Source organism: Cicer arietinum, chromosome 6 (assembly GCF_000331145.2).
Source record: "Cicer arietinum cultivar CDC Frontier isolate Library 1 chromosome 6, Cicar.CDCFrontier_v2.0, whole genome shotgun sequence".
In the NCBI taxonomy this organism is placed as follows: domain Eukaryota; kingdom Viridiplantae; phylum Streptophyta; class Magnoliopsida; order Fabales; family Fabaceae; genus Cicer; species Cicer arietinum.
Genome location: NC_021165.2, coordinates 64,259,038 through 64,277,812, shown reverse-complemented (window position 1 = coordinate 64,277,812; position 18,775 = coordinate 64,259,038). Strand labels below are relative to the sequence as shown.

Sequence of the window (18,775 nt, the reverse complement as noted above, 5' to 3'; positions counted from 1 at the left end):
ATTTTATGTATTATAAATATAATTATCTTATAATATTACTTTAATTGTAATAATTGAATAAGATTATAAATATTTTATGTATTATAAATATAATTATCTTATAATATTACTTTAATTGTAATAATTGAATAAGATTATAAATATTTTATGTATTATAAATATAATTATCTTATAATATTACTTTAATTGTAATAATTGAATAAGATTATAAATATTTTATGTATTATAAATATAATTATCTTATAATATTACTTTAATTGTAATAATTGAATAAGATTAGGAAAATTAAAATGAGGAAAAATCATATTTATCACAATCATTTAATTTAATTTTTAAAATATGTTGTAAAATTCGTATGATAACTTATTATATAGGATAATTGTTTAACTCATTGTACTTTAATTGTCAATTTATTTTTCAACATATAATAGTACTTGTATTTATTTGATAAAAGATTATGGTCCGCGCGCTGCGCGGATATTAAATAATTAATTAATTTTATAAGTAATATTTTATGTTTTATAAATATAGTTATCTTATAATATTACTTTATTGATTTGTAATAATTGAATATGATTAGGAAAATTAAAATGAGGAAAAATCATGTTCATCACAATCATTTAATTTAATTTTTAAAATATTTTGTAAAATTCGTATAATAACTTATTATATATGATAATTGTTTGACTCACTGTACTTTGATTGTTAATTTATTTTTCAACATATAATGGTATTTGTTTTATTTGACGAAATAAATTGTAAAATACAATCCCAAAAATAAGATGTAAAAATTTATAAATATGATTTACTAATTAATATTTTTTATTTTAAAAAAAAATGTTAATGTTGAATTATATTGTAGCGTAGGCTAAACTTATTTGTTTTATTATTATGATGTTTTAATTGCGAGCATGAGAAGTTGTTGAAAAAAAAAAATATTGAATATATTTCATCAAGAGTTTGAAATTTATTCTCTTAAAGATTAAAGATTTGCTTATACTTTAAATCAATTTTAGGTATTTAAAAGTTTTAACTAATTATTTGTGCAATTGAATTATAGAGTTATTGATAGGTACCAAAAATAAATTCTATTAAAAAATAATTTAATTTTACGCAATACTTAATTTTTCATTTATTTTTTAACATTCAAATTATTATTATAATAAGGAAAATTAAAATAAAAAATAGCATTCAATTATAAATATATAATTTAATTGACAAAAATTTAGTAATTGATGTTAATGAGTAATTGAATTAGAAACGTATAAAATCATTACTCACCATAAGTGGAATAATATAATTGTAAGCAGGATTAGATAAATAACATTTATGTCGATATTTATGAGTGATTATGTGATTTTTTTCATTGAATTTAATGATTAATAATATAAAATATTACAACTGGTAAATGACTAATAATATTATAAAATAATTTATAAATTTATTTTAAAATAACTTATAAAATAATTTGATAATAATATAAATTATTATCAAATTGTAAAATAATTTATAAATTATAAAGTTATTATAGATAATTGTAAAATAATTTTATAATTTTATAAGTTTTATAAGTAACTACAACTGGTAAATGACTAATAATACTATAAAAAAATTGATAAATTTATTATAAAATAACTTATAAAATAATTTGATAATAATATAAATTATAAATTATAAATTATTATTAAATTGTAAAATAATTTATAAATTTATTATAAATAATTTTATAATTTATAAATTTATTATAAAATAATGTTAAAGAAATAGATTTTGGAGGTATTAAAGAAATTGTTGAAGGAAGAGGAGAAGTTGTTGAAAGAGGAGAGATACTCTCATGAGGTACACATCAGCTTTTTGGCTGATGTGGATAAAATATGTTGAAGTGGCAAAATATGATGATGTGGCATCGATAGCCTGTTTTAAATATATATAATAGATAAATTATTATGAAATTGTAAAATAATTTATAAATTTATTATAAAATAATATTAAAGAAATAGATTTTGGAGGTATTAAAGAAATTGTTGAATGAAGAGAAGTTGTTGAAAGAGGAGAGATACTCTCATGAGGTACACATCAGCTTTTTGGATGATGTGGATGAAATATGTTGAAGTGGCAAAATATGATGATGTGGCATCGAGAGTCTGTTTTAAATATATATAATAGATGGTAAAGTGGGTATGTCAAGTAACTCTTAAAACTACTCAGAATGTATATTATGTATATTAAAATAATAAATTCAATGGTAGGAATAACATACTAAATTCGTAGATCAAACGTAACAAGTTTACTACTTACCACCACCGGAACCAAACCCTTATTTTTCTTCTCTGGATGTCGTTCTTCCTTACTCTTCTTAAGGAGTTCTAAATCCTTTTTATTTCCTTCACATGAGTCAAGCACATTAAAACTCTTTTTTTTCTTTTTTTTTTTACAATAATAACAATATTAATATTAATAATAATATTAATAAAATTTGGTGGGTTCCACTTTGGAGTGAGTCCACCCAACATATATTACTCCAATTTTATCTATAAACCGACTACATGGTCCCAAATCATTGAGCCTTAAATATCTGATTTAAGATTTCCCAAGAGACAACTGCATAATTCTAGCCACTTTTGTTGTGAAAAAGAAAAATAGCATTCAAACTCATAAACAAATCGTACATGTTGGATATGAAGGATCCTATAGGAAGGATCCTATTATATTTGGAGCTTTAAGATCGAGGGTATGCAACAACAAGAAATCCCTTAATTCCGTTGGAAATAACCATCAAAAGAGATTCAAGTTATTACTATGGTTGAATATTTGTAGATCTGCATTGTATTGTAACCCTTCGAACCAACTATCTGGTATTAAGGTGAAGTTGTTGTGATCAAAGTACACATTTTGGATCGTGTAGACACCAACTTAATAAGGAAAAGGATTAGTGAGTGAATTTTTGTGGAGATCGAAGTGGGTGAGATTAGCGAGAGTTAATATTGTGAGTGAGTATCATAGAGAGTGAGTTTGATGGGAGGGAGATAGAGGTAATTTCACAGGATTGGAAAATGACACTATTCCAAGGATTTTGTGAGACTAGTCTCAGGGAGTTGGGGTCATTGCTTTCAAAAGTTTAGACATGTAATCTGCATCTTCCTATGCATTAATGTCACTCGAAATTCTTGTTAGAATTAGTGTGAAATATTAAGTTTTTCTTAGGGGTTGCGAAAGAGTAGGACTTCCTAATACAACTAATCAAATATTCATGTGCACGTATGGGTACACGTTTTAGTATAATTTTCACCTAGATAATAATTAAAGAAGATCAATTAAAAAAAATATCTTCTTATTTATATTATAATTAAATGATTTAATTTATTGTAATTAATAATAAACAAATCAAATTGTAATTGACTCGTAAACAAGTTGTTGTGAAGTTACGCCTGAGACATGAACTTCATGGATGATATTACTTCAATTTTATCTATAAACTGGTTACATATTCCCATATCATTGAGTCGTAAATATCTTATTTTAGATTTTCCAAGAGACAGCTGCATAATTCCACTCAAAGTTAATAGATAAACTATTAATATTTTATTTAAAATTTATCTTTCGCACTCTTTTCGATACAAAACAATTTATCAAATTATTGTAATCGATTTCGTTTAACAATTCTTTTTCAATCGATAATAAAGCTAATTTGATACTATGTCACCTAGGAATTCTCCACTCGAATACTTCCAAGGTCTAACAATTTTGCTTTAAGGCTCAACAGCAAACCGCCACGATTAGGCTCATTCAGTTGTACTTCCCAAAAATTATTAGGCTTGTCATACCCTACTTATATGATGACCAAATGTTCTCCACTTCAAACATTCACATCAACTTCAAATAACTTTTCACTTCAAAAATACTCCATTAAGAGCATCACCTTTAGCACAAGTTGTAATAATCACTATTTCATAGATTTTGGGGTATTTCAAGATTCTCATCACAATTTTATAATATCCTTAATCATATGCAATCATGATCATCATATAAACTCATTATTATTATTATTATTATTATCACAAAACATATATCATACAAATGCATTCATCTTTTATTATCACATCATATAAATTCGTCTAATCAAACATATGTACATAATTTTATTCGACATTCAACATTACAATAATATAAAATACCACACAATTATCAAAAATTAAATCAATCAACACCTTATGACATTTTTGTTTAACATTTTAACCTCACAATCATCATATTTTCACATGAATTTATTTATCTCTCAAAGGGCTACTTCCGTACGTAGCGAGTACTGGGTGAATCGTTGAAAACTACGGTTTTCATGTTCATCTCACAATATATTATATTAATAAGTTCAAACACTCTATCACTCCTTACATCAATCTAACGTTTTCTTAAGATGTAAGGACCATAATAAATTTGACCAACCATGAGATGTCGACAACGCGCAACGAATGAGTCCAAAAGTATCGATAAATTTGCAGAGTTTTGACACTAAGTGAGTAGTAAATTAATTTTTGAAGGTGTAACGTTTTGGAGCAAAGGCAACTACGTATGAACCTTAATAACGACACTCATAACGGTAAGAGCATCACTCCATTCGCTTTCCTACTTGAGTTACATGTGATATAAATGCACTGTGATGTTGTGTATTGGTTATGTTTGTGTATTGGTTATGTTTGTGTTTTGTCTTCAAAATAAATGTTATACAATACGTTGTTATAATGGTTATTTTTTACATATTCTAATTGTGGAATATAAACGTTATATGATACATTGCTATAATGGTTGTATTTGACATGTTGTGGTTATTCGAGGTGATGATTTTGTGTCTAAACCAGTTTGGTTTAGGACAAGGTTGAATAGTCTTAAACGCTCTGGTTGAGTGATCTATTTTATTACTAACTAAGGTGATGACATTCAAGCATGCATTGGCGGTCAGGACCTAGTCGTGTGTGCGTGACGAAAGTTCCTTGAAAAGGCAACGTGATTTAGAAAAATAATCAACGGTAGAGTATTTAACATGAAACTCTGAAGAGAATTTGTCCAATGTTGGGACTCTTTGCTCTACATGGTGGTGATATTATGTAATCATGCATTGACATATAGTTTAACAAATAAGATTTGTGCATTTTGGTTGATTTGTATCTTTGGTGCGTTGTGATTTTTAACTGTTAAATGAAGTATATGATTTATTTATATTTTTGCTAAGATAATCTTATAAAAAAAACGAATATATATATTTACGTTTAGAATTACGTTACTTAATGTCTCGAAAAAGGTCGTATGCGATAAGTGGTATCAGAGCAGTTCGATCTAGATTCTATTGCAGATTAGTAGGGTAGTTTTTAGTCTTGTTAGTGTTGGTCATGTGTCCCGTAAGTCCTCAAGATATGGTGTATGAGTTTATGCACCACTCGAACCTTGATTGAAGTATTTCCTCAAAAGATAAATTGTGTGATTATTGCACAAGTACACAAATCATAATCTTAATTGACTTATCATAATGGTGCAAAGGAAGCGTGGTTGAAACTTAGTTGGTGTGGTAGGGGTGCTGATATGGAGGTTGGAATTAAGATTGTATGTTAGTTAACGGTCCAAAACTTTAGGAGAAGAAAATTATCGAGGGATTGAAAGAGATGATTGAGTCATGTTCAATTCGACACATAGAACATTAAGTGTGAATTTTATGATAGTCACATTCATGAGACAAAACGGTTATGATAGTATTTAGTAGTTTTGGATTGATGTAAAGTTATTACTAGTTGCAATATTGAGTAAGTATGAACTTGTTAATTGCTTAAGAGTATTCTATAGAGTAAAGATAAGTATTTTATAACCAAAAAGTCAAATTTGTGAAGCGTCTGAATACTTGTAGGATATGATAACATGGGTTTCAACTTTTATGTTTGACATTACTATACATTGAATGAATGAGAGTGATTTGAAATGACCAATCATAGGCTTGATCAAAGATCTCAATGTACGTGGTACCAAAGACAGTGATTAATTATTGATTATTATGGGTAAATAGCAAAAATGATGTTGTTAACTGAGGTTGTACTGAATTAAAGATATTGAGGTTTAAGAGTATATTAGAGACGATCCTCTTAAATGGTGTGATAAGAATGAAATTTCTGGATTAAAGAGATGAGTTGTATTTATGAGTTGTGAGTTGTAATTAGCGAGTAAGTAATACTAAACCAAAAGAAAATGAGAATTTAAGTAGTAAATCATATGGATTAGATTTTTAGTCATAAGAGTAACGATGAATTAAAATCCTTGTGAAAAATATTCAAGTTTAATTTAGTAGGAGTATTGGATCCAAGAGATTGAACATTAAAAGTAAGAACACTTTATAGTGGTTTGAGAATGATGGTACGTTGAGTATATTGGTGGGAAGTTGTCATAAATGTTTGACTCTCTGACATGTATTTAGATTATGATTATAAACAAAATCTTGTGTGGTATAGGTTTCGGTGTGTTGAGGACTTGAAGTTTTCTTAGTAGGATTAGAGTAATATCGGACTTAGTGAATGTGATTTTTTAGAGTTGTAAATTTGTAGAATAATATTGAGGAGGTTAGGCTTGATGAATTTTGAAATAATTGCATTATGATGGATAAGATTTTCTCAATGGATAAGATAAGTGTGTCATATCTAAGAACTCTTTAGTGTCAGTTTCGAGTACCAAACTATTTTTAGGTTGATAGAATATAAGACCCGCATTTTTTCCATTAGGGTCAGTTTCGAGGACGAAACTATTTTAGGTGGATAGAATGTAAGACCCTAATTTTCTTCATAATTAGTAATGTTTGAAAGATATTTTTATTTTATTTTTATAATTTCTAATGTGGTTGTTATTATTATTATATTTTTTATTCAATTATTATTTTTGAAAAGTATATATGTATATGACATGATGTATTTAATTTGACTGAATATTTTATTAAGTATTTGAAAGAAGAAAAAAAAACTTATAATGATAACAATAATAATAATAATAATAATAATAATAATAATAATAATAATAATAATAGAAAAGAAAGAATATGTTAAAACTTATATTAATTTGGGGAGTGAATATTTAGGGTCTTAATAGGCTCGGGTTGAAAACAACATGTTCCCTAACTCTAGTGATAGAAAAAAAAAACGACGACTCATATTCTCAATCTAATATTCATAAAAACTTTATGTGCCAGAGAGAAAGATAAAGGAAGAAATTCAAGAAAACCTCTAAAGGAGTTAGTGATTGATCCCCTCAAGTGTAACATTTTTGGAGAAAAGACCTCTACTTAGGAGCCTTAATAACCACACTTATAACGGTAAGGGCATCACTCAATTCGCTTTCCTACTTGAATTATATGTGATATAACTGTATTTTGATGTTGTGTATTGGTTTTGTGTGTGTTATCTTCAAAATGAATGTTATATGATACGTTGTTATAATGGTTATGCTTGATATGTTCAAATTGCGGAAAATGAATGTTATATGATGTGTTGTTATAATGGATGTGCTTGACATGTTGTAGTTATTCGAGGCCATGACTTTGTGTCTAAACAAGTTTGGTTTTGGATGCTCTGGTTGAGTGATCTATTTTGTTACTAACTAAGGTGATGACATTCATGCATGCATTGGTAGCCTGCATCTAGGCGCGAGTATATATGTGACGACAGTTCATTGAAAAGGCAACGTGATTCAGAAAAATACTCAACGGTGGAGTACTGAATATGAAACTCTGATGAGCATTTGTCCAACGATGGGATAAGTCCAACAGTGGGACAATGTCCAATGGAGGGACTCTTCGCTCTATAGGGTGGTGATATTCCAGAATCATTCATTGACATAATGAAGAGCATTTGTCCAACGGTGGGAAAGTGTATAATGGTTGGACTTTTTGCTCTACAGGATGGTGATATTTCGAAGTCAAAGGTAAAGAGCAGCTAGTGTGTAAATTGAAGAAAAACTTGTATGGACTCAAGCAAGCACCTTGACAATGGTACAAGAAATTTGATTCTTTCATGGAGAAACATGGGTACGGTAAAACTACTTTTGACTATTTTGTGTTTGTCAAGAAATTCTATGTGGTTGCTTATATTATTCTCTTGTTATATGTGGATGACATTTTGGTTGTTGGTCATGACATTAAGAAGATTCAATCTCTAATGAAAGATTTGAATAAGTCTTGTGCAATGCAAAACTTGGGCCCTGCAAATCAAATTTTGGGCATGAAAATTACTTGTGACAGAAAGAATGATGAGTTGTGGTTGTCTCAACACAATTACATTGAGAAAGTGTTAAAAATGTTTAACATGAGCAATTGCAAATCTGTTAGTACTTCATTTGCTACTCATTTTAAATCGAATTTTGATCAATGTCCTACAGGTGAGAAAGATAAAGAAGAGATGAAGAATGTTTCTGATGCATTCGCAATTTGTAGTTTGATATATGTTGCGGTTATGCATAAGGTCAGATATTGCTCATGCAGTTGGAGCTGTTAGTCGATTTCTCGCTAGTCCTAAAGATCATTAGCAAGCAGTGATGTGGATTCTCGAATATTTACACCTAATATATATATATATATATATATATATATAATGAAATAAAAAAATATAATAATAAAAATAAATAATTATGGCTATAAACTTTATAAAATCGTGGGTGCTTCTGATTCATGTTCAGACATTTCACTTTTTCTAAAACAAAAATGTATATAATTGAATGAAAAGAAACTGAAAAGAAATTGATTGATTGTAATAAAAATCGGTATGGGGATCAATTAAATGAAAAGAAACCGACAAGAAATGAATCAATGATAATAAAAATTAGTATAATGGTGATCAATTGAATGAAAAGAAACCGAAAAAAAAAATGAATTAATAGTAATAAAAATGATGATCAATTCGCAATTATTTTCATGTTTTTTGCAACCTACACCAAAAAGTCTATAAATAATCCACACTAAGAGGAAAATGAAGTGAGAGCACTGTTGAGTAAAAAAACAAAGAGAGAATAATAGGCAAAAATAGGGAGGAGCAAGATTCTAAATTGATAAAACCAGTCCAACAAAACCAATTCAGCAGTAAGGTATCGATTTTCTTATCCTTATCCAATTTTCTTCTTATTAGTTTCTTTGTAATGCATCCTTTAAAAGAAATTGTAGCTTAATTTTTTTTGTTTCTGCAAAATAATAAACCCACATGTTAAGCTTTCATTTTTTTTAAGTTGTTTTGCAACACACATACTAAAAAACAAACATAAATAATTGATCTTTATAAACCAATCACCAAGTAAAATAAACTTGACCCCATTTTAAGATAACATAAAACTCATATCATGGTCTATCAAATAACTCAAAAAACCATAACAACGAATTAGATCAATAAATAATTTTTCTCTTTAGGATTAGAATTAACAGTCGTTGTTGCCGAATGAAATTCATCCTCGTTTGTCGCGCCACATCACTCACCCCTAGCCGTCAGAGGCCTTTGTGCTGCAATAGATCCACAATGCACGAGCAAATTCTTTAACATGCTGCATATTTTGTTTCATCGTTGTGTCCATTTGTTTCGTTTACATATCGTCCTGTTACCGTTGTTTTCTAACAATAACTAAAAATATTTAACTTTAAAACCAAATACAAAATAAAAAGATACAATATGTGAACAAACATCTCACCTATTTTTCGCTATTATTATTATATTTATATATATATATAATAATTATAACAATAAATTAATTAAAATCGAGTAATAATATAATCGGACAACACATAAATATTTTCTATCCAAGATCTACGTGTGTTTTGATTTTCCTATTGCATTTGGGGATACGTATGAACAAAGTTTTCCCTTTGTCGAATCAAATTAATAAAAATATATTTTTCCTTCTTCTATTAAAGTAAATACTTTATTTTCCTTTTTATTACACTTTTATGGGGTAAAATAAAAAATTTATATAAATTAATCATAGGGTAACCTTTTTAACAAATAATATAGGGTAATGTTATTTTCCCTACTAGTAATTGACTCTCGAATTCGTTTTTTGGTTGGAACTTTATTTATGGTTTTTATCTAATTTTCTCTTTCAAAAAAATAAAATAAAATTGTTGGCGACTCTTTTTTCACAAACAAACCGGACGTGACATAAGATATCTCAGAGGTACTTTTAAAGTGTGTTTATGTTATGGAGGTGGTGAACCTGTTTGGATGGCTACACATATGCAGATATGGTATGTGATCTTTATTCTAGAAAATCTACTTTTGCAAAAGTATGTTTTGGCAATCAAGGTTACAAAAGCATGTTATTTTATCCAATATTAAAGTTGGGTACATTGCAACAACTGAAGCTTCCAAAGAACTCTTGTGGATGAATAAATTCCTACATGAGTTAGACCTCAAGCAAGACAACTTTATGTTATTCTGTGACAGTCAGGGTGCGATCCATCTCAACAAGAATTCGACTTTTCATGCAAAGTCGAAGCATATTGAGGTGTTGTATCATTGGATACGAGATACACTGAAAATGAAGTCACTTTCAATTGAAAAGACTCATACCAATGAAAACGGTTCAAATATGATGGCGAAGGTTATGCATTTGTCAAAGATAATATGCTAAAGAAAGAAGACTGACATGGTTGAACAATAACTTTTCACTTGTATCATGGGGAGAGATTTGTTGGATTGACTCACTCTTCAAGTGGAACCCATCAATTTTACTAGTATTATTAGTATTAGTATCAGTATTGTTATTATCATTAAAGAAAGAAAAGAAAAAATAAATAAATAAATCAAAGCAAATAGAGTGATTTATTAGGCTTGATCCATGTGAAGTAAAAAAGGAGATTTTTGAAATCCCTAAGAAATGATGAGAAAACAGTGTGACGCGTATTGAAAATAGGATTGCCATTGGAAAGAGAAAGAAAATAGGGAGAGGAAGGAAAAAAGAAACTTGGTTTTAGTGGTGATGGGTTTGTAGCAAATTTGATATTTTTGGTCTACAATTTTAGAATGTTATTTCTACCATTGATTGTGTTCTTTTAATATACAATATTAATAATTTTATCTTCTATGATAATGACTTTAGAATATTCACTTTAATGAAAAGTTGTTTATTATTTGTTTGATTTCCACCATTATGTGATGGCTATTGGTGAGTAATGTTTCCTATTGTTGCTAAAAAGACTATCATGTGCCCATTAATTATTATAGTGAAATGTTTTACTGGATTAAGTCGTGTGGTTTTTATTCTCTCAATTTGATAGAAGTTTTTCACGTTGAAATTAGTGTGTCTCATTTAATTTTCTGTCAATTATTATTATATAGAGTTGTATTTTCTGTTTGATTAAGTGGAAAAAAATCTTTCCCATAATTGAAATAACTATTTCTGATTTTTTTCTAAGACAATAATATTGATTCAAACATTTTTGTTAAATATGATACTATGTTACGACATATACTACGGATGTATCCTTAAATGATGAAAAATAGGAAGGGAGGTAGAATAAGTTTTAGTAAATAGGAAGAGAGGTAGAATAAGTTTTAGGAGGAAATTAGTGTTTATTCTAAAGGATAGGGTTGAAAATAAACATTAAACAAAAATACAAATGTACATTAATTTGCATTCTATTTCTGCAACAAAAAATAATAGAGCTTGCAATTAAAATTAAAAAGCTTACGGATGGGTTATAATGCAATCTCTTGCACGTCAGTATATTGAAAGATGAAAACTGTGAAGAAAATAGAAAAGACAGTAAAAATGCATGTTAATAGTTTAGCTAGTAATTTTAGTTTACCTAGTAATTTTTGTTCAGTATATTTAAAAAATTAAATAATCATATATTTTTAGTACCAAAAAATACTGCTGATCACTTTTTCATAAGAAACAGCCTTACCTATCGTATGTTCATAACATTATTTATATTATTTCAAGTCTTTCAAAACAACCAAACTTATTTTCCTCACCTCATCAAAACAAGAGAACATCTTTCTCTTTGATAAAATAATAAAATTGGGAGACCGAGTGCGTAGCTCAAATAGTTAAACAGTTCCACCAAAATGAATTTGAGAACCATATTCAACATTCAAACTTTAACTACTAACATATCATATAAATAAACAACCTTTATCTATCCAAAAATAAATTTTAATTTATAAAAGCTTAATTAAACAATAAAACAATATATATACACATTGAAAATTAAATGAAAATTAAAACTTACTTAATCCTTTCAAATATAATGTCATAACAATTATCAAACTTTGTACTAGACTAGATAGAGTTAGTTGACAACTAGAATTAAAGCTTCAAAAATCGCCTCATCATATTCCTGTGGTGATACGGGAGAGAATTAATTGGACACAATATACTATGCACATACAAAATATAGCAGACATTCTATAACCACAGTTCAAAAAATAGGTATAACCATCATATCCAAGGTTGCGACATGTGTTGTATCCAGAACCAAAAGCCTGCTTAATACTTACAACCAAACATATTACAAGGAAAAAAACGGTCCGCCAAACCCAAAGCATGGTTACTACTTACAACCAACCACATTCCAACAAAAAAAGGTCCTACCCAAAAAACAGGTGGCAAAACATGTTTTATATCCAAAAAAGCATTTTGAATGCACAAGTGTCCTAATCAACCCCTCCACACTTGCATGCCAAACCAATATCAACAGTAAAACATAACTTCTTTGACGTTATCCATAATTGCAGGCAGTTTCACCTGAACGTTCACGCCCCTGCTACCACTTCCAGAATCGGCATCAGAAGCATCAGCATCAGTGTAGTAGCGAGCTCGAAAAGCTAACAAGTGTGCATAATAGGCCGGAGGAACTGCAAAGAAGAATCCATTTTCTAGTTAAACTATAGTTTTATACAGCCTACAATAAAACCAGAAAAGAAAATCGAATAACAAACCTATTGACACTGATCGAGTGCACCTTGCATAACTGCAAAATGAAAACATTAGTGTTTCCAAAATTAAATAAAAGCAGTTTTGAAAAATATATTTAATTTAAGAATAGAAAATTAATGAAAACTTTACGTGTAGCATAAATTATTGGTTAAACTCTGTAACTGATCAGCACTGAAGTTATTTTCATCAAACAACACATGATAATGTGCTGGTCGACTGGTGCCCTGAAAAAGGAAGACATTAAAATGTAAACACAGAACTGTCAAATGCCAATTGAAGAAAAAATAGTAGAGAGAGCCTTAAACTTAATGAACTAAATTGTATTACTTGAATACCAGCATGGCTGTTCAGATAAAAGTCAAATTCTCTGGGGTGGCATATGTGTGTGTCTACCACGGTTCCTTTGAAAAAATATATTAAATAACACAATCAGTATATAGAGAGAGGGACTGGAATGATAAGTAGGGTTACTAACTACATGCAGGCAAAAACAATAAATTAAAAAAACCTGGCATTATATTTCCACTTCTATCTGTCTGATCACGACCAACGGGAAACAGACGAGTGTGATGTCTCTTTTGGACCACCACAAAAGTAACTTGAGGTAGATACCCATTCTCTATAGAGACACAAGCCTAAGAACCAATTTAAAACTTTTACATAATAAAAATAAATAAATAAAACTCATGTATATATATATTATAATAACATAAAAACAAGAAAAGCAATTTTGAAAAACTACTCAATTATATCTACAAAATGAATAACAAGCATTTTTGTGTTCACTATGTTGTGGATGTTAAATATGGAGTAGCTATGCCATACCTTTCGAATCGCATCCATCTCATAAAGCAAAACCTGACTGAACTGTCCCTCACTTACTCCATCTCTAGTTGAGAATAAATGGATATGAAGAAAAGGAATCATATTAAGTTAAAATAAATTAAATAACATACATAACAAACATTTGTACGAGTAGTTTAAGTTAAAAACAAAAACCAACCTGTAAAATATAATCCGCTCAGGCTTAAACTTAGTCTCTTTATAGAAAGCCAGAATTAACTCCCTGAAAGAAAAAAAAATCAGCTTTATCGCAACATTATTAGAAATACATAAATCTAACACCATTACCTTATCATTCCACTGTGCACAATTCCTCTCTGAGGATGTACAATTGTTTTATAAAGATCCTGGATAATTTCCTCACGATGAGGCTGTGTAGAAACAATTCCTCTGTACTTTGTAACCCAAGGCCAATCCATGGATGCCACAACCTAAAACATTCAACAATGAAACAGAGTAAAGTGTTTAAACATGGCTGAGGATGTGTTGAAGATAACTCTATGCAAAGAGACATAGCTTACAGCAGCAATAGAAGGACTTGAGTCTTCCCCTGGCTGAGGATGTGTTACATCCGCACCAAATATTATGGTTGGTTTATCGGTTACCAAAGGAATTTTCTTCTCGAATGCATCATTCAAGACTGTGTTACGACCACCAACCTAAACAACCACGATTAATATGTTAAAAACTGAGAAGCAATCAAATCAAATAGATTTGACAAAACAAGCAGACTATTTATTATAACTTGGACCTTGACATTAATCTTCAGAGACAAATTTTCAAGATACTGCTTTTGCATCTTCACTGCTTGCCTTGGCTGAACACACTGTGACACTATTCCTAATTCTGTTTCACATACTCGCTTTATTGAATCTGCAAAAGAAAACAAATCAATCAATAAAATAAAACCAAACATGAGAAATTGATTAGTATTTGACATAACACTTACCATATGCTTTCCCCTTGAAATCAGGCAAAATAACAATCAATAATTGTAGCCTTCCAACCTGCTTCATGCGATCAAGACTTGTTTTACACTGCTTGTGAAGTTCCACAAGCTCTCTCTCAATTTGTTTCGGATTTGCTTGGGTTATAGGTACCAAAGGTTCTCGGCTGAAAAGCTGGCAGATGAGCCAAACAGGTAATAGAAATTATAAAATATAACAGGGAGCAGAAAAATATCTCACGAAATAGTACAAACCAACAGCATACCATTCCCTTTGCTTGACACATACGGATCAACTCTGCACAAAATTCTGTTGAGTTAATTCTTGTTGAGAAGCAAATGCAACTCCAGAATTGAACCTTGCCAGCATCAACCATTTTCTACAAAATAAAAGGTTGACACTGAGATCATAAATTGGATTGCTCCAACCATTATCAAGGAAAAGAAATCCAATAACATGTTAGTTTGGATTACGACAGTTTACATAAGAAGTAGATTATAAATCAAAGAACACTAGTATATAATAACATTCAAGAGGAGCATATTCACAACCATAAATGTAAATGATAACCACAATAATTAAAAAAGTATTCTTACAGAACAACAGATTTATCATTTTACCTTATTAATCATATTCCATTGACCCATCCTGGGGTCAATTTTAGATTCACCACCAGTTCCGTGATACTTGAGCTGCAGTCAAAAGAGAAAATTAATAGCACACCAAGAGAATTTGGCAAGTTATAATTAGCATAAACCTGTGTATACCGTTGGGGGGGACAAAACACGGGCATCAACCAATGCAAGATCCTCCCTAACATCAATCCCAAACTCACGCACAACCTTGTCTGTCTTAAAACCATGCTGCTTCACAATCTACCAAGAAATAAAAAGTCAATTTTGAAAAGAATAAAAAATGGACACAAACAAAACATAGAGAAATAGATAACATCTGTAATAAAAAACCTAATACATTACATAAAATACCTGTTTAATATCACTTTCCCTCTGAGGAGGACGCTGACAGGTGGCCCTTAAAAGAGCAGTTACTTGTTCTTCATTCAATCTTTTGGAGTACCTCTGACCAGGTTGAATTCGACAAAGCTACAATGGAAAAAAAACAAAAGGTTAGAGGTTTATCTAACAAACCATTACAAAACACCATCCATAACATTAATATAAACAGAGAAAGTATAGCAAGGAAATACCTCCATTGGAAAATAAACAGGTTTCGTGTCATTGCCAGCTTGGAGAGCAGGAAGAATTGGATACTTTAACTCAATTTTGTACTTCTCACGGAAATAATCAATAACTTTTTTCTTTGTTATTTGGTCATCAAGAGTAAACCTAACAGTATAACAAAATAAAAAAATTGAAAAGTGAGATCACACTTAAAAACGTAAAAAAAAGCTTAGCCCACTACAAAATTTGATCTCAAATAGCTCAGTTAACCTTTTTATATATCATACACAAAACACTCCCAACCTCAAGGGAAAAACTAAAATGGTAACACTACAAATTGCTCACGTTAGGTTTCTGAGTGGTTCTTTTGAAACACCGTTGATCTTGTAAGTCCTTATGCCATCTCCATGAGAAAGTTGCACCTTAACACCTCGCAAGGCTTTTTTGATCTGAATCAAAGTAAAAACTAAACATGATTTCCCATTTGATGATTAAAATCTCAATAAATGTACAAAACAAATATTTGAAAATAACCAAGTAAATAAGAAGTTCATGGCCCAATTCTACTACCTCAACTAATTAGTCATTAATCATAATAACATTAAAAATCATATAACCATCACAAACACCTTAACACAATCTTGATCAGACAGCTGCCTTGATAAATTCAAATTAAAATGTTTAGCAACAAATTCAGTCACCAAAATGGGCTCGTAGAAGGCCCTTGATGATACATCTGCAACAAAGCATCACTTGTCAAATACTGAAATCCAAAATCAAATTGTACATCACTTCAGTAAGAAAAATATAAGTAATATGTCGAAGCAAAACCGATATTCAAAGAAAGTCCCATCTGTGTTGGCCTAATGCTTTGATAGTATCCTCTGTAAAATTCAGTCCCACCGCCAAGAGGCCCCGGTGCCCCAAAACTGGGAGAAAAAAAAGACCTCCCAGCAACAGTATACCTGAAAAATAGCTTAATCGATTACAACAACAAAAATACAAAACCAGCAAATCAAAAATCAACAACACAAAAGAAACACAGCAGTTCTACATTTCAGACGATGTCACTCTCAAAGCAACATCAAGTGCTTGAATGGTTTCATAAGGACAGTCAAGCTGCAAACGACTGAGAAACTGATTAAGACCGAACATGTCAGTCTTTGAAGCAAATTGTATCGTGACCTTAAACTCACGTTCACGTTTTTTCCTGCAACAGAAGATAAAATCATCAAATCATAACATATTAAACATAGTAACGATATTAATAAAAAAAATTCATATTACTAACACATAAATCACACTCACTTAGTAGAACCAGAAGATGATCCTCCATTTCCGTCAACCAAGTTGACCACAAAAACCTTAGAAGTAAACGGCAATGGACCAGCAGTAAACAGACTCTTCCTCCCATCATAGGCAGGTATGAGATTACCTAACATTGTCGCCTGATGCATTTTCACTAACTGATTCATTACATCTCGTGAGACTTTTTTCGAAGCAATCTCCGGCGAAATCGATACCTAAAAACATTAATCAAAATTTCAACATCTCAAAATTCATTATACATTGTAGTATCTCAACTTTAATTCTAAATAATCAACGGAACAAGTAAAACAACTAAGCATTTAAACTTAGAAATGAAAAACGATTAGTGACTATAATAAACTAACATCGTAATGATGTAGATCCTTGTCAGCGACTTGCAACTGAAAATGATTAGCACGAACTTGAATTTTCCTTCCCAATCTACCGAAACCTGGTCGGTTAGGGAACCTTAAAGCTTTCACCGACGATGGAACCGAAGCGGTCTGCAGAGTAAGTTTCTGTTCAACTTCGGAACTCAGCCTTTCCGATGAAACCGTCGCCGGAGACGAAAGGCTTGGTGACGAACTTGTACTAGCAACAGGCGTTGCTACAGATGGAGCAAAGGTCGCCGGAGTAGACGACGGAGGCGGTGGATACGCCGGAGAAGAATATTGAACGGTATGTCCACCGCGCGAGCCACCGCCACGGCCTGATCCTTCTGCATTGGAAGACGTTTGTTGAGACGGAACCGGCGATGGTTGGTTATGGCGTATCTCGGAATGTCTTCCACCACCGCGACGAGGCATTGTTGGTGTGGTGAAAAGCGGTTACGAGAGAGAGAGAGTGTGTTTTGGGTGAAGAGTTTTGAGAGAACGCGATTTTGTTTGTAAGTTGATGGAAAATGGAAAATGAGAAGAGCGAGTAGTGTAGCCTTTAAGTAGTAGTGGTAGCATTCTTGTGAGAAAGTAACCGTCTCTGATGTGGTGGGAGAAAGAAAGAAAAAGCACTTCGAAAATTCAAAAGTCGTTTCTTTTTTGAAAAATAAAAATAGAAATGAGGAGGAAATGACAATTACCGCGTCGCGTTTCGGATTTGGACAAACATTGCTGGAGTTTCTGAACAATTAAAATGCCTACCCAAATGATAATTAAGGGACCGTATTAAATGCTAGTGTAATATTGGTCATTATTGTAAGTAGGATTAATTTATTAATGTGTTTATTTAATATTTCTCTGTTTCACAACAAATATTATATTAATATATTTTAATTTAACTTTAATTACTTTTTATAAGAATTCCTTAATTATTTTTTATATTATCCTTTAATTTATATTTTGTATTGACAGAGTGAAAAATCCATTAATCAAAAATAGAAAAAATGTATCCTTTTCAATTACTATATTTGTAAATATATATGTAAAATTCTTAAATGACACTTATTATTAAATGAAATCAGTAAATGAATGAATAGATATTTTTTTAATGAAATCAGTCAATACCAATGTCATAATTAAATGTTATAATATTTATTGGATTTTTTAAATTTAATATTAT

The 18,775-nt window shown here is 30.2% G+C and overlaps 1 protein-coding gene across 2 annotated transcripts; it reads right to left on the bottom strand.

Annotated features, from left to right (window-relative positions):
* Window positions 1-12,391: 12,391 nt before the first annotated feature.
* Window positions 12,392-18,238, bottom strand: LOC101513622 (protein argonaute 5). Of its 2 annotated transcripts, XM_004506025.4 has the most exons (22): window positions 17,587-18,230; window positions 17,222-17,436; window positions 16,968-17,123; window positions 16,745-16,878; window positions 16,543-16,649; window positions 16,259-16,362; window positions 15,940-16,078; window positions 15,719-15,835; window positions 15,500-15,607; window positions 15,353-15,424; window positions 14,998-15,111; window positions 14,735-14,906; window positions 14,537-14,658; window positions 14,307-14,444; window positions 14,074-14,216; window positions 13,946-14,008; window positions 13,768-13,831; window positions 13,451-13,577; window positions 13,270-13,343; window positions 13,072-13,166; window positions 12,945-12,976; window positions 12,392-12,860 (listed from the first exon to the last, which is right to left on the bottom strand). In XM_004506025.4, the coding sequence occupies exons 1-22, from the start codon at window positions 18,025-18,027 to the stop codon at window positions 12,697-12,699; spliced, it is 2,901 nt and encodes a 966-aa protein (XP_004506082.1). In that variant the 5' UTR covers window positions 18,028-18,230; the 3' UTR covers window positions 12,392-12,696. The 2 variants fall into 2 exon arrangements, 1 of the variants encoding a protein (XP_004506082.1); XR_003473546.2 differs by lacking the exons at window positions 12,392-12,860; window positions 12,945-12,976 and having other exon boundaries at window positions 13,100-13,166; window positions 13,451-13,561; window positions 17,587-18,238.
* Window positions 18,239-18,775: the final 537 nt, after the last annotated feature.